General features: G+C 35.7%; 3 protein-coding genes and 1 long non-coding RNA gene across 13 annotated transcripts; 3 read left to right on the forward strand and 1 right to left on the reverse strand.

The window, feature by feature from the left end:
* The first annotated feature begins 205 nt into the window (after window positions 1-205).
* Window positions 206-1,913, forward strand: LOC114714919 (mitochondrial amidoxime-reducing component 1-like). The gene is made up of 6 exons (XM_028899711.1): window positions 206-412; window positions 572-660; window positions 756-820; window positions 978-1,080; window positions 1,354-1,464; window positions 1,547-1,913. Exons 1-6 carry the CDS (start codon window positions 253-255, stop codon window positions 1,670-1,672), a joined length of 654 nt encoding a protein of 217 aa, XP_028755544.1. The 5' UTR covers window positions 206-252; the 3' UTR covers window positions 1,673-1,913.
* A 649-nt stretch (window positions 1,914-2,562) lies between these two features.
* Window positions 2,563-7,828, reverse strand: LOC114714841 (pentatricopeptide repeat-containing protein At4g20090-like). Of its 10 annotated transcripts, none has more exons than XM_028899630.1 (4): window positions 5,696-7,828; window positions 4,923-5,003; window positions 3,314-3,868; window positions 2,563-3,002 (listed from the first exon to the last, which is right to left on the reverse strand). In XM_028899630.1, the coding sequence occupies exon 1, from the start codon at window positions 7,761-7,763 to the stop codon at window positions 5,814-5,816; it is 1,950 nt and encodes a 649-aa protein (XP_028755463.1). In that variant the 5' UTR covers window positions 7,764-7,828; the 3' UTR covers window positions 2,563-3,002; window positions 3,314-3,868; window positions 4,923-5,003; window positions 5,696-5,813. The 10 variants fall into 10 exon arrangements, with proteins under 10 accessions (XP_028755463.1, XP_028755482.1, XP_028755503.1 ...); XM_028899670.1 differs by having other exon boundaries at window positions 2,568-3,002; window positions 3,314-3,444; window positions 3,743-3,868; window positions 4,923-7,828; XM_028899663.1 differs by having other exon boundaries at window positions 2,568-3,002; window positions 3,314-3,521; window positions 3,743-3,868; window positions 4,923-7,828.
* A 3,325-nt stretch (window positions 7,829-11,153) lies between these two features.
* Window positions 11,154-24,501, forward strand: LOC114714903 (cationic amino acid transporter 5-like). Its single transcript, XM_028899696.1, has 4 exons — window positions 11,154-11,614; window positions 12,039-12,854; window positions 13,180-13,396; window positions 24,035-24,501. The coding sequence occupies exons 1-4, from the start codon at window positions 11,212-11,214 to the stop codon at window positions 24,375-24,377; spliced, it is 1,779 nt and encodes a 592-aa protein (XP_028755529.1). The 5' UTR covers window positions 11,154-11,211; the 3' UTR covers window positions 24,378-24,501.
* LOC114714912 (uncharacterized) lies at window positions 16,018-16,637 on the forward strand. Its single transcript, XR_003737492.1, has 2 exons — window positions 16,018-16,076; window positions 16,567-16,637. It is a non-coding gene; the product is annotated as an uncharacterized LOC114714912 (long non-coding RNA).
* Window positions 24,502-25,181: the final 680 nt, after the last annotated feature.

The raw sequence follows: 25,181 nt of genomic DNA on the forward strand, positions 1-25,181 counted from the left end.
TAATTGCTTTTTGTGGGGTAATGGACAACAAATATTATTCTTTTTATAATTTTGGAAGTACAAATGTAAACTCCAATCCGATCCAATTTTCATTTGACAAATGCTTCCTTGCAAAGAATTGCAAGTGTTATGCTAGTGTTCCTTTGCTTAAGTGTGCAATTTAAGATCACCTTTTCTTCTTCTTTTTCTTCCATATAGTCCGTGAACAGAAGATAACTCTCTCTTGGTGTTACAGTGATAAAAGCTCCTGGTATGGAAGCTCTCAAGATTTGTCTGAGTAGACCACAAGGAGTAGCAGATGGTGTCTCGGTATGGGAATGGTCTGGCTCTGCACTGGATGAGGGAGATGAAGCATCAAAATGGTTCTCAGATTACCTAGGAAAACCCAGTCGACTGGTCCGCTTCAATACTGGTGGGCCTTTAAACATGCAAAATAATGAATCGGATATTGAAAAAACTAACGCAAATTATCAATTATATTTATAAGGACAAGGATATATTACCTTCTATGTAGTATTAAAAGCCTTAATGATTATCTTGAACATTTTGTTTGCGTTGTTGCCAAATGCAGAGTCAGAAGCTAGAGCTGTGGATCCTGACTATGCCAACGGGCACAATATCATGTTCTCTGACCGCTTCCCATTCTTGTTGTTATCTCAGGTTAGTCAAGTTGAGAAAGTGACATCAAAGGCCACCTTTTAAAAAAAAAAAAAATTTATGATCTTTGTTCCATATTTACCATTAATCCGTTTCAGGAGTCAATGGATGCACTCAACAAGCTTCTCAAGGAGCCCATACCTGTTAATCGATTTAGGCCTAAGTATTACTCCACTCTTGCATGTTGGTTATCTCCTACAGTTATACATACATTTTCTCTATTTTAACTTTAGCTACTATTTTAGACCTTAGTGTCTTGGGTTTATATCTAAGTGGAGTTTTACCTCTGATTATTTATACCTGACGATTGCATGATGCAGTATCCTTGTTGAAGGTTGTGAACCATTTTCTGAGGACTTATGGACAGAGATCAAGATAGGCAAATTTTCATTTCAGGGTGTGAGGCTGTGTTCCCGTTGCAAGGTGAAGGACTGTTATTTTCTACTAATCATGTAGTCAGTATGATTCGTGGGACCATTATCGCATGATTTCTGCTAACAAGATTAGCTTTGATTATATTTTGTAATACATAGTGTTGGAGACCATGGGATTCTCTGTTATAATCTTACTCTATTGTTAATTTTTAAGGTACCTTCATCCTTGTTAACTTCGTATGTATTTCATAGATAAGGTAGTAATTCTTCTTGGAATGCCGTTGATGAGATATTTTGACTGATTTTTGCTTGTGATGTTTAGGTACCTACAATCGATCAAGAGACTGGGATTGCAGGAAATGAACCAACCGAAACTCTAAAGAATCATAGGTCAGATAAAGTCCTAAGGCCAAATGGAAAACAGCAGAATAGGGTGAGAAATGCAGCCATTGAGCTTTGAATCAATTAATCTTCGGCTGAATGGATCAAATAACATGTATGAACTGTTTGCGCAGGTCTACGTTGGGCAGCATATGGTGTGGAAAGATTATCATATAGCAGGAAATGAGAAAACACTTAAAGTGGGAGATCCTGTTCTTGTCCTCCAAAAGGTCTCATCTGCTGATGAAGCAGCTGCTTGAACTGTGTAGACTTGTACAAGAACTTTTTTAAATCACTCGAAATAATGAGAGAGAGAGAGAGAGAGAGAGAGATGGAACCTTCTCTTTTTCATCTCTTCATATGAAATGTTCTTGATGTGATCTGCGCCAATGTAGAATCTACATTTACTGATGAAACTGCTACTGCTAAGCCTCCATTGACAGCAGATTATGTATCTTTTATCTTTTTTTGGGTCTGAAGATTATGTATCTTTTATCTAAATAATGACAATGATTCATAATTCCTAGAAGTTTGAGTTTCTTAATGGATCAATCATGATAGGGGCTTGTGGCTGGTAATGTTTTAAGAGAAATTTATCTTTATTTGAAAAGATAAACCATTGATGAACAAAAGAATTTAGAAGGGAGTTTTCGTTTTAAGCAATTTTTAAACGTAAATTTTAAGTTCCCATTTCTAAAATTTTTCAAACTATTAAAAAAATTTCAACTGAAGGAATTTAATTCTTACACAGAGCCTCTCAATTTTTTTCAGAATTTTGTGAGAATTAATGAATCACATTGCATTTGTTGATTCTTTTTGACATGAATTACATCTAAATTTTTCACATTTCTTCACAATCACATGGGCACAATCCAAACGCGATATCAGTCTTCAGTTTCTTTGCTCTCAGATTAATGAAGTTCAATAATGTAACAAGCAATTTGCTATGTAGATCATAATCTGATATGATACTTTCAGTCTTTAATATAAAAACTAAGTAACTAATTTATAAATATTAAAAAAATTAGTTAAGTTTATTATTTGTAATAAATAAATGTCATCTTTCTTAAATATTTGTATTAATCATGTACATTTGAATTACCCTCAAGGGTAAAATGGATAAATATTAGAGACAAGAAGAACTAAGATCTTATATTCAATACCAAATTAAATATCCAACTAGCTCTTATATTAAAGATTAAACATTTGGAGGTAGTATTCGTCAAGCCTACACAATAAGCATATTCTGTTTGGTACGTGAGAAAACAGAAATTAAACTGTACAACTTATCTACACCTCTCACTATTAGATCACATATAATAGCCTTCCAGTAGGTATATCTGAATCTCACAAGGTCAATAGCAAGTACGGGATGAACTGATTTGGCTCTGTTACAGGATGAACCGATTTTCCAACTATGGTACTCTTCTCAAGTACCCCCTTTGTTACAGGATGAACGAGTCTTGCATGAACCTAACAGCTGTTTCAGTTGAAGAGACATGACAAACGCGAATAGGACCCCCAACGTCAATGGATCTTCCATCTCCAATCGAATAATCCTTCTAGAACCATAATCCTCTTGAAATTGACCTGCAGAATCAGCACATGTTATTTGAAAGTACAAAACTAAAGTCCAGCTTAAAAGCCTTCGACTCATTTGGAATGGCTTATATGCAGTTTTTCAATCGTGCTTTACAGAATATGAGGTAAGTATGAGAGAAGAATTTTATCTCGTTTTACATAAAATGTGCTTATAAGTGGTTTTAAACATGATTTCAAATATTCAACTTTTCCAATAAAAGCTCAACAATATTAACTTTGTACTCCGTTGCCTACTTCAAGACAATTTATTCAGATGTCATGATATCAACATAAACATGATATTAAAGACCTAAATATACCTAGGTATTGTCCAATTTGAAATCCATGATGAAAAGGAGAGTTGATTTGAAGCTTCATGAGTAAATGCCTCACCCTCCCTAGCTGTTGTCATCTGGTCTAAGGATTGTCTTACACTCTGATCTACCTCTTTCTAAAGGTACATTAAGATTAAGGTCAAGTGATTCTGGGCTCTTGAATAATTGCAGATCAGACTACCAGAGAAGGAATCTTCAAGCAAGGGAAATACATTAACCAAATCTGACACACGCGTACAGAAAATTATAGAGCTAGAAAACATATCAGGATCACAGATAAACCAGAAATGAGGAATATCAGTTGTGCGTGCTCCATGGTTCTTTTCTTTTTCTTTTTCTTTTTCTTTTTTCCCTCTCTCTTTAACCAAAGTGCGTGCTCCATAATTCATTCTCATCATATTTATTATTTAATACCTGAGAGTCCATTCATTATTTCCGAACAATCGCCATCAGGTACTAGCCTTTGCAAGCGCCAAATGTGCACAAGTTTATCTGACAAAAGGCTATTCTTTTCAAGCTCTGTCCAAGGTGAGAGTCAACCTATAGGTGCATATTAATAGCAAAATTTGCTAGCACAAATCACATAATAGTGACAAATTGGCCAGGGAAGCATAGTGACAGACGATAAGTAGAAAACAAAAAATAAGAGCAATTAACAATACAATGAAAGCGAAACTTGACTGCTCGGAAAGAAAACGTTCTCATCTTGGCTTTTATTCCAGAAGTTCTCAGAACTTGAAAACTACAAAACCACCCCAAACATGGATGTAGCTTCATCCAGTATCTAATCTCCTTTACCAGATCTAAAATTCCATAACATCAAACCATAACATTCTTGTCTGAAGTAACAGCTAATAATTTTAACGTGTGGAACAGCACAAATAAATCGATAGCATAGTCTCACACATTGACAGGTATTAATTCTTTGAGGATTTTGTTTATTGCATCCATTCAGGCCAAAAAGAAAGAAATGTCATACAATAATTGAAAATTAACCATCTAGACAGATGTGACTTCTCAACTTTAATGACTTCAGTAGCAGTAAGAATGGAAATTCATCAGACATATGCTACTATGTTCACAAGCACAAAGAGGATCCACAGCTCTAGCTTCTGAAGCTACATTTTAAACAAAGTCAAGCTTTCCCAAAAATAGAGATTAGGAAGTACTCCTCTGGTCCTATTTATAAGACACTACCAACATGTTTTACACAGACTAAGAAAAATTTTAAACTTCATTAACTCTTATTTAAAATTTAATAACTTTCCAATTTTATTCCTATTTAATATACATTATACTCATGTAAACAAAATCAACATAATAATAAATGAGGGATAAAATTGTACATCCATATAAAAAATTTCTCTTAGTGCCCTATAAATAGGACCAAAAAATATCTTCTCTCTCTGCCCTATAAATAGGACCAGGGGAGTATTTATGAAATAAAAACTTCTCAAAAAACTTCTCAAAAAACTTCTCACGAGCCTTAGGGCTTAAGTGTCAGAAAGAGCACAAATACTGAATCACAAAGGCGTATCATTAAAAGGGGAAAAAAAATTTCCTAGCAAAGAACCTACAGTATCTCAAATTTTACCTCTATTCTCTTCCGATTTAACTTCTTCATTGAATGTTACCAGTCAGCATACGCAACATAGCGTGAATGTTTAGGAGAGTACTGACAAAAAATGTACACAATTAGTGAATAACCATCCCAAACCAAATTGTCATGGACAACTATTGAGAAATTAACATGATATTGTGGTGTAAAGACCATTGCTATCATGGATCAATATAACCTAAGCTTAATCTGTTAGATGAATCCTTAGCCTGGTTTTATTCATATCTCTAATCGTTGTCAACAAGTCAGGAAGTCAACTAAAAATTTCCAAGGAACACTTTCTTTTCTAGACAGATCCACTTATCCAAATGCATATTTAATAAAATCTAAATTTTTACAATTATCTAAAGGATTAATAGCACTCAAAAAACACGAGTACGGATCAAAATAGAGGCCTAACTGCTAAATATAAGATAGTGTTGGAAAGTAGAATAATACTATTCTTAATATTCTTGCAGAACTTTAATTAAAATAGTTGAGAACTTTCATTTTTTTTAAAATATTGATTTAAAATTAGGATTTTTCAATTTCCTTTGAAATCTTTTCTACATTATTTATGGTTTGAATTGACTAATACAAGATGTTTTTTTTTTTTTTTTTTTGGTTGGGGACAACTGCAGTTTACAAAGTCAGGCAGCTGAAATGGTCCAAGTGATACAATTCTCGACATTTGCAGCCTTCTAGGTTCACACTGATATCTCCAAATAAACAAGATGAGATCTATGAATAAAGCACAATGAAAACTCTACCTTTGCTGTGCATCTTCCTTTGAAAAGTTTGAGTACCTACAGAGTGATGACCTTGACAGATTACTGTATTTGTAATCTCTGAGCTTTAAAAGAGTTGAAAACAAAGGCTCTAAAAAAATCAGCAATACAGCCTGCTCCAACATTCATTAATAGCTTTTTGATTGTTCTTGGGTTTGCAGAGCTCTTGAACAATTATGGCCCAAGTAGAACCTTTTGGAAGCAAATACTTACGCAGCATCAATTCTATAATTTTGGAAGCACCTATTATTCTATGTCGCCTAACTAACCGGACTACAAGCTCATCGAGAAACTCTCTCCCATCTTGAGGCGGATTCACTTTCTCTCTCAGAGTTCTCAAGAAAATATTGCATGTAATTAAGTCAGGATCACAACCCCGATCTAGCATAATATTTAAAAGACCTATAGCACGGGAGATGCTGTTCTGCATGCACAAAGCATCCAAAAGAATGTTATATGTAATCACATCGGGTTGTGATTCAGATTCCAGACAAAGCATCTGTTGGAAAAGTTTCATGCCTTGTTCTACTAAGTGAGCTTTGCAAAAACCATGAATCATTGAGCTGTAAGCCACAACATCTAATTTAATTCCTCTACTCAATGCCTGCTTCCACACCATTAAGGCCTCCATGAGCTTCCCCTGCTTGCACAAGCCATCAACTAGTATGCTATAACAAACCTTGTTATGATTACAATTATTGTCTTCCATCTCTTTCCACACAAGAATAGCTTTATGACTTTCACCTTTTTCAAAATAACCCTTCATTAGGGAGCTATAAGTAAAAGAATTTGGTGCATATCCTTTACTCTTCATCTCATATAAAACTTCCCTTGCATCATCTGGCTTCCCCTCTCGGCAAAGACCATCTATTAAAGCACTAAACACAACAGCATTTGGTTGACATCCTTTTCCTTCCATTTCTCTCCACAGTTGCATAGCAAGCTCGGATTTTCCCTCCTTGAACAGCCCACTAATAAGGGATGAGTAAATATGCTCATTCCCTACATGACCTCTTTCTTGCATTGAGGATAATACATGAACTCCATCAACAGATCTGCCTTGCTTAACAAACCCGTTAATGAGTGTTCCATAAGTAATATCATTAGGCACACATTTATTTGATACCATTTGACCCATTAGACTAACTGCCTTGTTCAACTTACCTTTGAGACACAATCCATGAACAAGGACATTATACGTGGCCTCATTTGGGACACAGCCTTTAAGACACATGTTATCAACAAGCTTGGCTGCACGTACTAAGTCACCCTTCTTGCACAAAGCATTAATCAACACATTGAATGTGATGGGGTTTGGGAAACAACCTTCAATTTGCATCTCATCCAATAAAGAAATGGCATCATCAATTCTACTCTCCTTGCACAACCCATCCATTAGTGTACAGTATGTATATGTATCGGGAGCACAGTTCTTGAGTGGCATTTCTCTGAACATTTCAATAGCCTTATCAACTGAACCCAACTTACACAGGGCCTTGATAACTAAGTTGAAAGTGAGTACATTTGGATGTATATTCAGACTCTTGGTAGCAATTACATCAGAATAAAAATCCAAGGCACGAGTAAACATACCCTCTTGAATAATGACATTAAGGACACAATTGAAAGATTTTACAGTTTGCCTACATCGAAATTCATTCTCCATCCTATGAAACAGCCCCATCGCCTCTTCAGGTAAATGCGCTTTCCCATAAGCTTTGAACATTACAATGAAATTCCTTTCGACAAAAACTCTCCTTTCGCGCTTCATTTGACTCAAGACCCTGTCCAGTGACCTAAAATCGCAGGAAATCGCGTAGTTTTCAATGAGTGAATAGAAAGTCGAGTCGCCCAATCTGTAAGAACCCGATTGGGTGCCTGATTTGAAGATTTCCCCCGGAAGCAAAGGCTCAATTTCATCTTCTCCGTCATTATGAGGAGGTGAGGAGCAACTCGGAAGCGAATGAATAGGAGAATGGACACACACGCTGAGACCCCTCAGCACTGAGTTTCTGAGAAGATTAGAGAGAGGGATTGGGCATTTGGGCATCGATCAAAGAGGACTTGCTTGAGAAAATGGTTTGCTGAGCCCCCGCGAAGCTTGACCTGAGAAAATCAAAGCTAGGTGGCGCTGTCAATTGGGAAGTGAAGAACTCCTACGATCCAATTTGTATTTATATTCTTCAAAAATACAAAATATGAATATATTTATATTGTGAAAAAAATGACTGTAAAATGCCTTGTGAAAATCAAAAAGACAAAAAAAAATTCAAATAAATAAAATGCCCAAATAGTCATTAGGTATGAATATGAGATTTTCATGTTTTGCTAAAGTGACTAAAATGTCCATTAAGTGAGAGAAAAAACAACTAAGTGTAAAAACATTCATAACAGAACAAGACATTAAAACAATATGTGAAAGATGAAAGTTGAAAAGAGGAAGCTTGAAGCAACACATTTAAGGCTGGAAGGAGAAAAATGTGAGTCATTTATCTTTCGAAATACTATTATCTTGCTCCTCCAACCATTATCGTTTTGCAGACGTTGTACATTTGGATAGGCTTTGCTTGTGATTAAGTGGGTTTGCAATACGTAAGTGAGTAGAAGTTAGCGATGGGTCTGAGTTCTTTATTTTTGTAGTTTCTTCATCGTCAGATAGGAATAGATTTGTTGGTGAGGAGGGTTTAAATTGAGTATTTGATGAGGATGAAAGATTGACTTATCAAAAATGAAAAAGTGGTGGCAAGCGATTATGTGACCATGAGGATTACATGCAAATAAGAAGCATAAAGTGGTTAGTGTTGTTAAAATCAATAGTCTAGTTGTGAAATCCTATGCTGAAGTTGTCAATGGAAGAAGAACGTATGTGTTCAATGTCATGTATGTTGATGAAAATTGATTGTTGGAGAATTAAAATTTTGATTTATGGTTGTTTGTTACAGGTTGTGAATCCTATTATATGTTTTGAAAAACTATATGCAAATAGATTAAGAATATGTTACAAAACTTGTTATGAAAATGGTCACTTTCATTTCAAAAGTCATTGTTCACGTTACATATTTAATAAAATTGTACGTTTAAAGAATAGATTGAGAATGATTTCAAATAAACAAGGTGCAAATCCCATTAAACAAGTTATAAATTTTACCACACAAGTTGTTAATCCCATTAATATGTTCAATAAAATTTGTATGCAAATGGATTAAGAACAATTTGCAAAACTCATTCCAATCAAGAACTAGCACTTTCACTTTGCAAGTTGCTATTCACATTACATGTTCAGTAAAATTGTGAGTAAATGGATTAACAATGGTTCCAAGCAAATAAGTTGCAAATCCCCTAAAAACAGGTTACAAATCCCATTAATCAAATAGTAAATTTCACTACGTAAGTTATGAATCCCATTACATACTTAGTAAAATTTGTGTGTCAATAGATTAAGAACAAGTTGCAAAACTCATTATGAGAATTGTCACTTTTATTTAGCATGTTGTTATTCGCATTATATGTTTAGTAAAATTATGAGCGAATGGATTAAAATAGTTCCAAATAAACAAATTACAAATTTTCTGAAAATAGGTTGCAAATCCCATTAAGCAAGTGGCAAATTTTACTATGCAAGTTGTGAATCCTATTACATGTTTAGTAAAATTTTGAGCAAATGGATTAATAACAAGTTGCAAAAGAGAACTGGTACTTTCATTTCGCAAATTGTTATTCACGTTACAAGTTTAGTAAAATTATGAGCAAATAGACTAAAAACAGTTCCAAATAAACAAATTATAAATCTCCTAAGTTTGTAAACAAATTACAAATAATTTTAAACAAATTTTTTTTCGCAAGTTGTGAATCTCAATACATGTTTAGTAAATTAAACCTGTGTGCATATGGATGAAAAATGATTGCAAATAACTACACAATAACCATGATTAAATATGTATTTGTAAACAAATTCCATATACAACCATAAGTTAAATATCATAAGAATAGTTAGACAATACATTTTTGTGCACCAGTATTATATGCTTAATCTATCTAATATTTACAACTATCACATATGTCGTTTTTCAGTTATTGTGGTGGGTTGTTTTAATGAAAGCAAACTGTTTTCATTAAAACAGGTGACCTGCTTGATCTCAATTCAAGACGTGAGGAATCTTTGAGGTTGCTTTCATTCGAAAGATAAATGACTCACATTTTTCTCTTTCTAGCATTAAACATGTTGCTTCAAGCTTTCTCTTTTCAGTTTTCATCCTTCACATGTGGCTTCAATGTTTTGCTCTCTTCTAAGTGTTTTCATATTCGGCGGCTTTTTCTCTCACTTCATGGGCATTTCAGTCACTTTAACAAAACATGAAAATCCTAAAATCATACCTAATGACCATTTGGGTATTTTACTTATTTGGGTTCTTTTTTTGTCTTTTTCATTTTCACAAGGTATTTCATCGTCATTTCACCTAGTATTAAATGGAATTATGATGGATATATTATTCTTTAACCATAACCTAATCGATTCTAGTTGTATACTATATATTAAGGGTATAGTTAGTAATTAAGCTAATAATTAGCAAACAAATATGATTTAATTAAACTAACCTTTTCAGGCCCAACCTTATTAATAGCAAACAGACATTTTACATAAAACAGATAGAAGAAAAGAAAACAAATAAATCATTCACTAAACAACTACTACTTCCACTCTTTAATATAAAAATTAATTAACTAATTTGAATAGGTTAAGAAAATTAATATTGTAAAAAATATGTGTTATCGTTCCTAGAATACCGCAAATGTCATTTGATGAAATATTTAATATGTGCAACTATTACAATGACTATCTTAAAAAAAAATATGAGAAACAAAGTGAATTGAGATATTATATTTAGGATCAAATTGAAAGTCAATCTCGCTATTATATTAAGTGTAGGAGGTATAAAAATAATATATAAAGGAATTAGCAATTTAGCATAAAAATGCTAATACCCGGAAGAATTACGAATTAAGAATATGATTTAATTAAATCAAAATACTACTATTACAGAATTATTAGGTGAAAGTGAATATCTAATACTCCTCCGGTCCTTAATATAGGACCCAATTCCTGAGTTGGTTTTGGTCCTAAATATAAGAGCCATTTCTCATATTTATCAATTTTCTCTAAATTACCCCTATAGATACTCCCTCAACCATAATCAAATAGAAAAGGGAGAGGGGTATTAAAAAAGATAATTATGATATTTTAGGAAAAATGTGTCATTTTTCTTATAATTAACTAACTTACCTAACTTCCTTAATCTAATCAAATTAGTTAAACGGGTCTTATATTAAGGATCGGAGGAGTATTATTTTCATTATGAGAAAGGAAGATATTATACTTTTTAGTAAATACGTACATGATATTAACAAGAGAGTTTTACTCACTTTCCACTTCTTATCTCCATTCTAATCCACTCATCATCTTCACAGAGTTATCACGAAGTACTTGCGTAGTAGCTTCCATGGAAGAACCTCCTTCGCAGCAGAGAAGCTACTGGAGGAGATGGAGCAAGCAAGATTTCTTACCTGAAGAATCCTTCCAGAGTTGGACAACCTACCAAACGGCACTATCTCAGACGTTTTTGAGGTTCAAGGATCGTCTGACGAGCAGATCCGACGACGTCACCGAGACCGATGAGATCAGAAAGGAAAGCGAGAACGACATGAAACGCTGCCTCAACTGGTGGGACCTCATCTGGTTCGGCCTCGGCTCCGCGATCGGAGCCGGAATCTTCGTCCTCACCGGTCAAGAAGCTCACGACGACGCCGGACCAGCCATTGTCTTGTCCTACGTCGCCTCTGGCATCTCCGCCATGCTCTCTGTTTTCTGCTACACAGAGTTCGCCGTAGAAATCCCAGTTGCAGGTGGCTTCTTCTTCCAACGGTGAAAGGTTTTTTTTTTTTTTTTAAATGGAAAAATTAATATTTTATCCTTATAGTTTTAATTCAATCATAACTGTCTTTCTGAGTCAGTCTAACTCATTTCTTATTATTTTAACTCACCTGGAATTAAGTCTTTCTAAATTTTAACTCACTTTCATATTATTTTAACCATTTAAAATTTAAGTTTCATGAAATATACAATTTTATTTTCGAAACTATATTTTAAATGGTTAAAGTTAAAACTACTTGATGAGGTCAAAATTATAGGTATAAGTTATATTAAGTCAACAATTAGGACTAAATTAACAACAAATCAAAACAATCCGATCAATTTTTCCTATATTAAGTTAATCCTCAAATAAATAAATAAATCAATAAATCACTCAAATCCTAGTTCTTGTTGCAGGCGGATCATTTGCATATCTGAGAGTAGAACTGGGAGATTTTGTTGCATACATAGCAGCAGGAAACATTCTTCTTGAAAGCATAATAGGAAGTGCGGCAGTAGCAAGAGGGTGGACCTCCTATTTCGCTACACTTTTGAATCGTCCCTCTGATTCACTTCGCATCAAAACAAATCTCAAAGCGGGCTACAACTTACTAGACCCCATAGCCGTCGTGGTGTTAGCCATTTTATCCACAATCGCCATGATCAGCACCAGAAAAACCTCGTACCTCAACTGGATAGCATCAGGAATCAACACTTTCGTCATCGTCTTTGTTATAGTCCTAGGCTTTTCCCATGCCAATACCTCAAACCTGTCGTCACCTAGTTTCTTGCCTTATGGGATTGAAGGGGTTTTCAAAGCAGCGGCTGTGGTTTATTTTGGATATACTGGGTTTGAGAATGTTGCAACCATGGCTGAAGAGACTAAGAAACCTTCAAGGGATATACCAATAGGGTTACTTGGATCAATGTCTTTGATCACTGTGATTTATTGTTTAATGGCACTTTCATTGAGTATGATGCAGAAGTACACTGAGATAGACCGAAACGCAGCGTTTTCTGTGGCTTTTGGAAGTGTGGGACTGAAATGGGCAAAGTATGTGGTGGCTTTTGGAGCTTTAAAGGGTATGACCACTGTGATTTTGGTGGGAGCACTAGGACAAGGACGATATATCATGCATATCGCACGTGCCCATATGATTCCACCATGGTTTGCTCTCGTCCACCCCAAGACTGGAACCCCTATAAATGCTACCCTTCTCATCACCATCTCAGGTAATCAACTATACTAATATGTTAACTTTCACACATTTATGACTACTTGCCACCTTAACTAATCCGAAGAATTAAGGTTGATTAATGATTAAGTGAATTCCTATCCAAAGATATTTTTCCCAAGTCCATATGGAAACTCAGGCCATTGTCACTGAACCAACTCTATTTGGGTAAACTGTAATTCATTTCTTTCCCACAAACTAAGGTTGTCTCTAATTTCATACAAACAGGCATAGGTCAAGATTAAAAGTTTAATCTCAAAATTCTATCCCTATATACCAATGACAATTGTGATAATTGCTGGCTTTTTTATATATAATTTCAGCTGCCAGCATTGCATTTTTCTCAAGCTTAGATGTATTGGCAAGCTTGTTGTCAATAAGCACACTGTTTATCTTCATGATGATGGCTGTGGCACTTCTTGTGAGAAGATACTATGTGAGAGGAGTGACACCAACTCATAATTTGATAAAACTGATCATCTTCTTGCTTCTCATTGTTGCTTCTTCAATGGCCACTTCAACTTATTGGGGTATGAGACCTAAGAATCACTACAAAAATCTGGACTTTCAGCGACCACTTTCAGCGGCGACAAAGGGAGTCGCCGCTGAAAATATGACTTTCAGCGGCGACAATTATTGTCGCCGCTGAAAGTCGGCCTTTCTGCGGCGACAAGTATGTCGCCGCCAAAAGTATGAGTTATGGCGGCGACATATTATTGTCGCCGCTGTAACTTCAACTTTCAGCGGCGACAAATTTTGTCGCCGCCGAAAGTGTGCACTACGGCGGCGACAATTCAAGTCGCCGCTGAAAGTGTACACTTTCAGCGGCGACTCCCTTCGTCGCCGCTGAAAGAGGATTCAGCGGCGACTAACTGTCGCCGCTGAATCCTCTTTCAGCGGCGACATAAATTGTCGCCGCTGAATGTCTCTTTCAGCGGCGACATAAGGTCGCCGCTGAATCCTGTTTCAGCGGCGACAGAAAGAGTCGCCGCTGAATATATCTTTCAGCGGCGACCTTTTGTCGCCGCTAAATCTTATTTCAGCGGCGACACCAAGTGTCGCCGCTGAAGCTCACTTTCAGCGGCGACATTTGTCGCCGCTGAAAGTTTTTTCACATTTTTTTAATGTTTTTTTTTTGTAAAAATTTTATATTATAATCTTTTATTTGCGTAATTAAGTAACTTTGATAATTAATGTTTTTTTATGTATTTTTGTGTTAGAGAGAGACTAAAAGAAAGATAATATGGTGTTTGAGAGAGAAAGGAAGAGGAAGAAAGTTTGGAGTGTGTGTTTAACACACATATCCCATATCCAAATGTTTGAGAGATGAAATAGAAAAACATTATGCATGGGAGAGAAATGAGATCGAGGCATGCGTGAAAAAGTATGCAAGTTTGATGAGATAAGTAATGAAATATAGAGTGAGAGGTAGATGTAATTGGAAGAGAGATAGTCTGTATGTGTGAGAGAGAGAAGGATATTATAATTGAAAGAGATAACATAATTAAACATATGTGAGAGATTATTATAATTAAATTAGTGTGAGTATACTTAATTGACATAATAATATTTGATGATGAACATATGTATGAGAGGATTGAGAAATAAAATCATTAAAGGAGATAATATAATTAATTAAAAATGTGTGAGAGATATAGATAATAAAATCATGTATATAGTTAATTAAATATTATTACTATTTATATTTTTTAATTTAAAATGTGATTAATTAAATTTTGTAAAACATATAGAGTTGCATATTATATATATTTTCTATTGCTCAATGGTTTCAATTAAATTCATTAGCCTGGCTGACCACGCTTGTTCATTTTAGTGTAGAGGTCCTGCGTTCGAATCTGGAAAATGTCCAATTTTTACACATTAATTTTGGCTCAAAAAGGTTAAAAAAAAATTTAATGTTACCTGGTTCGAACAGGGGATCTGATAATTATAATAGTTAACACTCCCCTACCACTGAACCCACGTGTGTTATTGGCAAGGCTGGCGCATTGTTTTTGTATGTAAAGTTTCTTATTTTGAAACCCAAAACAATTCTAATCTTCTGAAAGTTAACTTTTCCCTCACTCTCACCAGATCAGACCAGCGCCGCGCACTTCTGAAAGTTCATCCCCAAATCCCCACTCTCACCAGATCAGACCAGCGCCGCGCACTTCTGAAAGTTCATCCCCAAATCCCCTCTCCCTCCAAACCTAGCGCTAGCGGCAGACGGCGAAGAGGGACCTCACCGATTAGCGAAGACGGCGAAGAGGGACCTCAGACCTGCTTCTCCCCCATCCCCTTTCGTGATTTGCGCAGCGCCGGCGACCCCATTCCGTAGCAGTTGCAACCAAGCTTGCCTCCTAGTCCTTCAATTTGTGCTTGCTGCCGCAGCTATTTGCTCGCCAGTTGCCGGATCGCCGCTACTCTCCAGCTTCGTCACCGTTAGTACAGATCCAGGTAAGGTCGAGCCTCTCACCGATTAGTACAACCCAGTTCGTGTTTATTATCTTGTTTGGTATAAGTTCATGGTTGTGTATAGCTGATGTAGCTGATACTTCTGTAGTTTCGTCTTTGAATATGCTGTCATGGTTGTTTCAAAACCCGTTCTTATTTATTGAATTTGTATGTGAATACTTGAGCAACACGATTTGTAACTCTGATCATAATAAATTCAAATAAAATAAGGTTGGAGTATTTGATTTTGGACGTTCTCGTCAAAGATGAGAAAATTCTTGGTGAAACTTGGTCTGTAAACATCAGTGTATTATCTATTGAGCCATCATGATGACAAGTTAGCATGTATTACAGGCTGATTCTGCCAAAAAACATATTGAATAGATAAGCCTACGTCCCTCTTATTAAGTAATTTGAGTGGGGGACTGGATTTTGTATGTTATTAGCAACTCAATAAATATGAGTTGATTTTTTTAAAATTTTGTTTTTATTTCTGACTATCTGTGAATGGAAATCTCTTGATGTGTTATTAATAGGGATATTTAAAAGAATGAATTATACATTCAGGATTAAATTTAATCTCTAACTAGTTTTTATATTAAGTATTAAAAATATTATTTAACAGATTTTTTTTTCCGAGATGAATTATATTCACATCATATTATTTAACAAATTAATGTTCATGACACCTATCATTTTGCATTCCAATGAATTATTGAAAGTTTCATAACAGCCATGTCAGAAACCGATAGCATGTTAGAAATTGGTAAGGACTTGTACTTTCCCTTTTGCATTCCAATGGAATTACAGTGCATCTTGAGAAGTTATAACTCAACCAACACAATGCTTGAGACTAAACGACTCTGAATTCTAACGTAATATTTTGAGGCTAGGCCATAACTGTTGGCTTTGTATGAATTTTTTTTTTTTCCCACGGAATTATAGGTAGCTAGCCAGGAACTAATTCCTTTATTTTGTAAGATCCATTCCTTTGCGCCTTTTGTATATAGATGAAGGTTTCGTGTGTGATTCATCATCATTGAGCATCTAGCACAAAAACAAGTCAAAACAAGCGTTAGGCTTATTTAATTCGTTTATTAAGTTTCTGTTTAGAAGTTGTTGGTTGGATTACATGGTCCCACCTTCCAAGTTGTATAATTATGCTTGGAACTTCATGAAAATTGACAGGCATTCTGATAATCATGTTATTAAGTAACTGAAATTTCTCCCCCCATTTTACTCCTGTTTCTGTTCAGTAGGTTTGGGATTTCAATGCCCTGACATAACTCTACGACAATACAAAGGACAGGGGGCTGCGTAAAAGAATTAAAAAAACAGTGAAAGCAGTAAGCTCGTTGCAAGGGAGGCGCCTAAGTAGCTGTTTAATATTTATTGATAATGTTTCTAAATTTCTTTATTATATTTGAACTGGTGTTAATTTGGGTATTGTTTATTTATGGGATCTGGATATCAAAGACTGATTTCTTTCCGGAAGTGATAGGGTTAGGAGACAGAGAATTGTTGTCTTATAGTTCATTGTAGCGGCAATCTGTTGTACATAATACAGGTGCTGGTAAGTGGCAATGACACGCATTATCTTTTGGAAAAGTTAAGTGAAAACAGGGGAACCATAATTACAAGGGCTTTGGATCTCAGTTCTAATAATGATGTTCAGCTTTTATCCCCCCACATCTTCTTCCTTGTATGATGCATCCGTCTTATCATCCCCTGTTCCCCCCATGTTTTCTAACTAGCTTTTCTGAGATCGTGCTCTAAAGTTGCCATGTCTACCAAGTCACTCATTAGATCAAATAAAAATATATACTTGAATTTATAATGTTGGTTTAATTATTGTAATTGCTTTCTTGAAATGGTTTCTTGGGACCTTTGGTTTCCTTCCCATTATAATGTCTGGTCCTTATTATTGTAGGCATATACGGTAGTGCAAGCAAAAAGGATTACTAGCTAGGGCGAGTAGTAAAGCTCTTGTCACTTGTAAGTTAACAGTTTATCATCTTCACCTTGCGTTTGCGTTGACTCTGTGATGCTTTGTTAGTTTGGCTTATATACTGCGTTGAAATGAATCAGCTTTTTAGAAGTAAAATACATATATATATCATATATAATTTTCTTTTCTTGGTCAACTCAACCTTATTCATTTCTATTTATTTCTTGCACTTTAATATTTATTGTTTTTCCTTTTCTTACATTAATCTTCAACTTTTGTGAAATAGAAATGGATAAAAGTTGGTTAGATATTAAAGACAGAGGCAACCTAAGATATATTAAAGGAGTAGATGGTTTTCTCGAATGGGCTTTTACTCAGAATGGAGTGACAAGCAAAATACGATGTCCTTGTAAAAAATGTATGAATGTCATATTCAAAGCGAGAAGAGATGTCAGGGTTGACTTATTGAGTAAGGGTTTTTGGGATAGTTATAAGGTGTGGGACTTGCATGGGGAAATTATTAGATGTCAAAGTGATTGTGAGACTTCAAGTACAGCAGCAGAACATGATACTTATGGGGAGAACCTTACAAGGATGGTATGTGATGCATATAATGTTCCTTCTATGAATGATATGAACAATGAATTAAATGAGAATGAAGAGCCTAATGTGCATGCCAAAAGGTTCTACGACTTATTAAAGGATGCAGAGACAGAACTTTATCCAGGTTGTGAGAAAATGTCAAAATTGTCTTTTATTGTAAAATTGCTTCAATTAAAGTGTCTTAACCATTGGAGCAATAAATCTATGGATGCATTGTTGGCCTTATTGAAAGATGTTCTTCCAGAAGGGGCTTTAGTGCCAAATTCATTTTATGAAGCTAAGAAGATAATTCGTGATTTGGGTTTAGATTACAATAAAATTGATGCTTGTGGAAATGATTGCATATTATACTGGGGGGAACATGCAAAAGAAGAATCATGTCCTAAGTGCAAGATGTCTAGATGGAAGTTGAACAGGCAAAGAGGAAAAAAAATTGCCCAGAAAGTCTTAAGGCATTTTCCGATAATACCTAGGTTACAAAGGCTTTATATGGCAAGAGACACTGCTAAAGAAATGAGGTGGCATAAGGAGAAGCACACAAATGATGGTGTATTGAGACATCCAGCTGACTCTCTTGCTTGGCAACACTTTGACCAACAATATCCTAGTTTTTCTACTGATCCAAGAAGTGTTAGATTGGGTTTGGCAAGTGATGGATTTCAACCTTTTGGGAATATGAGTGCCAATCATAGCATTTGGCCTGTAGTTTTGGTACCATATAATTTGCCACCATGGCTTTGCATGAAAAGCCCATATTTTATGATGACACTTCTTATTCCTGGTCCAAAGTGTCCAGGTAATGAAATAGATGTTTACTTACAACCAATGATTGAGGAGCTGAAACAATTGTGGGAAGTAGGGGTGCAAACATATGATGCATTTTCTCAATCAAATTTTATGATGTATGCAGCAGTGTTGTGGACGATAAATGATTTCCCCGCATATGGAAATCTTTCAGGATGGTCAACTAAAGGCAAGTTTGCATGCCCTTGTTGTCACAAAGACACGCATTGCATTTCATTAAGGAGCAAGTTATCTTATATGGGTCATAGGCGTTTTCTTCCACAAAATCACCCATGGCGCAAAGATGCAAAATCATTTGATGGAAAAGAAGAACTCAGAGCTCCACCAATTCCATTAACTGGAGATGATGCACTTATGCAATTAGAACAATTGGGTGATATATCATTTGGAAAAGGCCAGAAACGAAAACGCCCTACAAATAGTAAGGCTTATAATTGGAGGAAAAGAAGCATTTTTTTCCAATTGCCTTATTGGAAAAATTTGTTGATACGACATAATCTTGATGTGATGCATATAGAAAGAAATGTTTCTGATAATATTGTATCGACAGTGATGGATTTACTTGGAAAGACAAAGGACACATTAAAAAGTAGGTATGATTTGGTGGATTTGGGCATTAGGAGTCATTTGCACCCGATTAAGAATGGTAATGATGTTTATAAGCCTCATGCTCCTTACACATTATCTTCTGAAAAGAAGCAATCCCTTTGCAAATTCTTGGCTAACTTAAAAGTACCTGATGCTTTTGCATCTAATATCTCAAGGTGTGTCAATATTCACGAGCGAAAAATATTTGGTTTGAAGTGTCATGATCACCATGTGCTATTGCAGGAAATATTTCCAATTGCAATACGTGGGTTACTGCCTCCCCAAGTATGTGAACCAATAATACAATTGGGAAGATTTTTTAAAAATCTTTGTTCAAAGTGTTTAACATGTGAAGAACTTGACAAACTTCAAAGTCAAATAGAAATAACTCTGTGCAAGTTAGAGACCATATTCCCACCTGCCTTTTTTGACGTAATGGTTCACTTGCCTATACACTTGGCGGGAGAGGCAAAAGTTGGTGGGCCAGTTCAGTATCGTTGGATGTACCCCATAGAAAGGTAATTCGCTTTAACAAGGTTACTTTACAATTATATTTATAATCTATCATTTAAAACCATTCAATAAGGCTTGACTTTTTGTTGTAGGTATTTGCGAACTCTAAAGTCATATGTTGGCAATAAGGCCCAACCTGAAGGATCAATTGCAGAAGGATATTTGGCAGATGAAAGTCTAACTTTTTGCTCACGATACTTGAAAGACATTCCCACTAAATTTAATGTGCAGCATCGGAATGATGACATCAGTGATAATAATATCAGTAATGAGCTTTCGGTGTTCAAGAAAAGTGGTGAAGCTAGAGGACATTTTGAGTCAGTCTCTCTTGCTTATGAAGAGTATTGTCAGGCAAGAATGTATGTGCTCCAAAATTGTGAAGAAACTTGGCCATTCATAGAGTACGTCAACTTAATTTAACTAGAATGAATTTGTTATAATTTATATTTTTCTCACTTGTGTAAAAACATGTAGGGAACACAGGAGAGAACTTGAAGCTCAGGGATTAATGAGTGAGCAAAAGCAATATAAAGAGTTTCCTGATTGGTTCCGTTCACGAGTAAGTTCTAGACTTTGAGCTTTGAAGTTTATATTAATAATATTAATGCATATTGAAGGAATGGTTCTTCTTTAATAGGTGATAGCATTGTCCACACAAGGCTTTGTAAGTCCTGAACTCAGAAGTTTATCAATTGGTCCATCGAGAGTGGTCAATCGTTACTCTATGTTTATAGGTAATGGATTTCGTTTTCATGCAAAAGATCGGGCAATAGGAAAAAGAACTCAAAATGATGGAGTCATGGCCAAGGGTGATGACACTGATGCTAATAAAGAATATTATGGTGTGTTAGAGCATATTTATGAGTTATCTTACATAGAGAATAAAAAATTATACTTGTTTAAGTGTCACTGGTGGGATGTCGCTAACTATGGCGAAGGATATAAGGTGGATAAGTATGGGTTCACAAGTATCAACACTCAATGTTCATTACAAACTAATGAACCATTTATTTTAGCATCTCAAGCAGAGCAAGTTTTTTATGTGGATGATATTGTTGACCCGGGTTGGATTGTTGTTGTCAAAACGAATCCACGTGACTTGTTCAATATGCCGATTGAGAATGTTAATGTTGGTAGTGATGTTAATATTGCAATGGTTGATGAAGAGCCTTATCAACAATTGGTGGTTGATTTAAATGCAAGTCTTATACAGCATGATATCTTTATTGACTTGTGTGGAGATGATGTACAACCCCAAACTTTCATTCAAGTAGGAGAACCATCACAAAGAAGTAATATGGAGATTGGATTTATTGATGATAGTGAATCTAATTCACTAGTTCATGACGATAGTGATGAAGAAGATGTGCTTGATGGTAATGATAGTGATACTGAAGAAGAAAGTGACATTGAAGGTGAAATAGAAGATGATGATACAAGTGATAGTACCACAGAGGACTCAACAGAATGAAACTACAATCCTCATAAATGGTAGTTTTTATTAATATATTCTTAACAAGTTAGATTTTGTAATTTTTTTAATATATACTATCTTCATAAAGAGTAGTTTTATTAACATAAAAAACAATCTAAATTTTGTACATTATTGCAGGATATGTCAGGGCTAAAGAGAGGACGGGGTGGGAGAAGCTCTTCCTTCACACGACATGGCAGCACAAGTAGTGGAGGTATTAGCTCTACCCCTGCAATTGGACATACCATTTCACCTCGACCACTCCAAGTACAATTTGAGGAATTGCCTGCCGACTCTCCCCCTACTCAAAACAGTAGTGCAGGTAAATTTTCTTTACTTTTATATAATACAAGTAACTAATTAGCATCACATACTTTTGACTATATTATTTGTTCACTTGAATGATAGGCTCTTCTAATATAATTAAGAAAGGTAGAGGAGTTTATAAGTCGCTCAATGTGGACTTAATGACTAAATTTGGAGGAAAGATTCAGCTTACTTTCACAGATGACATGACAAGAGCAGTAGGGCAAGGAGCAAGAGAGCTAGCTAATTATTGTGGTTATGTTATTAGAACCACAATATCTTTGAAGGATTGTGCTGAATGGAGGAATGTTTACACAAATTATATTGATGTTATGATTTTAAAAGTGAAGGTACAATTTATGTTTAGTAAATGTATATCCTACTTTATTTATGCTTTCAAAACAAGTACTTATGCTGATATTGATTTTTATTTTAGGAAAAATTTCAACCTGCTGTTACAACAGATGAAGAGAAGTTTCAAAAGATGATAGTGACCACATTGCAAAATGCTTTCAGAAATTGGAAGACCAACTTGCATACCCACTATAAGAAATTTGACACTGATGAAGAAAGGTTGGCAAATCCACCTCAAACTGTAAGTTTTGAAGATTGGGAGTGGTTATTGACATATTTTCAGTCAGATCCATTTAAGGTATCTTACTAAATACTAACTATTTAAATGAATAATATAATTATATCATTCAACATACTTAGTAGTTACTCAAATTTGATGTAGAACAAAAGTGCTAGAAACACACAAAACCGAGCAAAACAAGTAACAAAGCATACATGTGGTCCCCGATCATTTGCGGAGGTTGAGTTCTCTGTAGTAAGTTGCCTCTTCACTACACTTTATTTTTTTATCCATTTTTTTATTTTTCAAGATTTGTTATTTTTGTATATTATGCTTTATAGAGAGACCCCACCACTGGACAGCCTGCCCCCCCAGATCAGGTTTGGGAGATAACGCATACTAGGAAGACTGCAGATGGCCAGTTACAGTGGGTGGATTCGCGATCTGAAGAGATTCATGTATGTATAAATATCTGTCCTTTATATTTAATTAAATAATTATATTTTTTTCATTCATGTAATTTGTAATTTGTAACTATAGGATCGCATGCATGAGCTCGTTCAGCAGCAATCCTTAGAGAGTGATGCTCGAATGACCTCTGATGAGATATTGACAGCTGTTCTTGGTGAGAGGTCAGGATATGTTAGAGGAAAAGGTTATGGAGCAGAGCCTCGGAGGAAGAGACTTCACACTCAATCTAGTGATTCACTTGAGAATGTACGCACCCAATTGTATGAAGAGTTTGAAAGAAGATTTCAAGAGGAGCGAGAAAAGATGGAAGCAAATCTTGCTGCAGAGCGAGAGAGGATGGAAGCAGAACGTGCAGCAGAGCGAGAAAAGATAGAAGCAGAACGTGCTGCAGAGCGAGCAAAGATGGAAGCAGAGCGTACGCAACTTGAACAAAGGATGGAGCAGTTGATGGAACAGAGAATACAAGCTCAGTTCACTGCTTTCATGCAAAAGATGCAGTTAAATGCTCCTGCAGATACCCCTACTTCTAGCGTCCCTAATATTGATCCCTCTACGTAATTTTTCTTCTGTATTATGTAATGTATCTTTTAATTGAACAATTTTTTTTTTCAGTTAGAGACATAAAGAACACTTTCATGGTTATAAATCTTATTATTTAATATACCATATTTGTGTGTTAATTACTTTATTTTTATTAAACCTTTTAATAATATTTATCAGCAATATAAATAAAAGTTTTTGCAGAATTAATATATTATAAAAATAATTAAAATCACAATCAGCGGCGACATTTGTCGCCGCCGAAGCTTGATTCGGCGGCGACCAAAATGTCGCCGCCGAATAAAGCTTCGGCGGCGACCACAATGTCGCCGCCGAATCAAGCTTCGGCGGCGACCACAATGTCGCCGCCGAATCAAGCTTCGGCGGCGACCACAATGTCGCCGCCGAATCAAGCTTCGGCGGCGACGACAATGTCGCCGCCGAATAAAGCTTCGGCGGCGACCACAATGTCGCCGCCGAATCAAGCTTCGGCGGCGACCACAATGTCGCCGCCGAATCAAGCTTCGGCGGCGACGACAATGTCGCCGCCGAAGCAAGCTTCCGCGGCGACATTAGTCGCCGCTGATTCTCATGTTTCAGTGGCGACACTTCTGAGTGGCAAACTCATCAGCTTTCAGCGGCGACAGAATGTCGCCGCTGAAAGGTGTTTCAGCGGCGACAGAATGTCGCCGCTGAATGTCCAGTTTCAGCGGCGACTTTGTGTCGCCGCTGAATGTCCAGTTTCAGCGGCGACTTTTTTTGTCGCCGCTGATAAGTTTCAGCCACAGTCGCTACGGCAACGACTTGGTGGCGACAAAATGTCGCCGCTGAAGCTTTTCAGCGGCGACTTTTGGACTTTCAGCGGCGACATTTGTCGCCGCTGAAAGTCGAATTTTTTGTAGTGAATGGTTGGGTCGGATACACCGTAAGTGTTCCTTTATGGTTCTTGGCCACTTTAGGACTTTCATTATTTTTGACTCAGCAAAGGGCACCTAGGGTTTGGGGGGTACCTCTTGTCCCTTGGCTACCGTCTTTGTCTATCGCAACAAATATCTTTCTGATGGGGTCCTTAGGGACTGATGCGTTTATAAGATTTGGAATTTGCACTGCTGTGATGCTGATATACTATGTCTTCTTTGGCCTTCATGCTACTTATGATATGGCTCATCATCATCGACAAAAGAAGAATATGATGGAATATTCCTTGAAAACAAACAAAGATACCTCGGAGAATGTAGGACCTTAGGTGATTAATTTGCTCATTAGTGGATAAGTTTTACGATGACTATGTATCAAAGTCTAGCTACGTGCTAAAGAGTCTTATTATGAAGTACGCCAAAAAATGCAACAGGTTAATAGCTCACTTGTTATTTGACGATAGAATATATAAATGGAGCCCGAGAGGTTTGGCTACATCTATGTTAATGACCTCTTATTTGATCTCTCTCTCTCTTCTATATATATATATATATATATATATATATTCTTTATGTGTTTAGATGGTCTAAATTTTGTTTTTTTAAGTTTCATTGTTTTATTTAGAAAAGATACAGATTGAAAATAATGGTTTGATTGTGAGTTTTAAATTTTTTATTTTTTTTTATGAATGGACATATTCATCCATTTATAACAACATTAAATTCCTTCGGATGTTTAAATAATTTGAGTTCGAATTTTATAAAGTTATGGCCTTTTGGATATAATTTTTCCAATTTTAAAGGAGGGTATTCCTTCAGTTGATTTTTTTTTCTCATCGCAGTTACTGATCGCTCTCAAATAAAAAAAAATGTAACTGTCCAAATTTATCTTCTTCTTTTTTCCCGAATTCTGATCATTTTTATAAAATATCAATTTTGACTTGTTGAAATTTGTTATGATAATTTAATCTGAAAATCCGAATCTGCATTATTCCTCCAATAATGTCGAAAGAAACTTCATTTTCTCTTATGTTTCCCACTCTCCTATTCTTTTCGCTGGTTATATTATTTTCTTATAAAAAATTTTCTCAATTTGAATATCCCTGGATTCAAGCGAGCTTAATGCAAAGATG

The sequence above is a fragment of the Neltuma alba genome, unplaced genomic scaffold (assembly GCF_004799145.2).
Source record: "Neltuma alba isolate B1F8T4 unplaced genomic scaffold, ASM479914v2 tig00001968_pilon, whole genome shotgun sequence".
Lineage (NCBI taxonomy): Eukaryota > Viridiplantae > Streptophyta > Magnoliopsida > Fabales > Fabaceae > Neltuma > Neltuma alba.

Coding starts and splice junctions, on each gene's coding strand:
- LOC114714841 (XM_028899649.1), bottom strand. CDS start 7,763: ATGCCCAAATGCCCAATCCCTCTCTCTAATCTTCTCAGAAACTCAGTG.
- LOC114714903 (XM_028899696.1), top strand. CDS start 11,212: ATGGAAGAACCTCCTTCGCAGCAGAGAAGCTACTGGAGGAGATGGAGC. Junction 11,615..12,038: donor CGTAGAAATCCCAGTTGCAG/GTGGCTTCTTCT, acceptor TTCTTGTTGCAG/GCGGATCATTTGCATATCTG. Junction 12,855..13,179: donor CCTTCTCATCACCATCTCAG/GTAATCAACTAT, acceptor ATATAATTTCAG/CTGCCAGCATTGCATTTTTC.
- LOC114714919 (XM_028899711.1), top strand. CDS start 253: ATGGAAGCTCTCAAGATTTGTCTGAGTAGACCACAAGGAGTAGCAGAT. Junction 821..977: donor GTTAATCGATTTAGGCCTAA/GTATTACTCCAC, acceptor TGCATGATGCAG/TATCCTTGTTGAAGGTTGTG. Junction 1,081..1,353: donor GGCTGTGTTCCCGTTGCAAG/GTGAAGGACTGT, acceptor TGTGATGTTTAG/GTACCTACAATCGATCAAGA.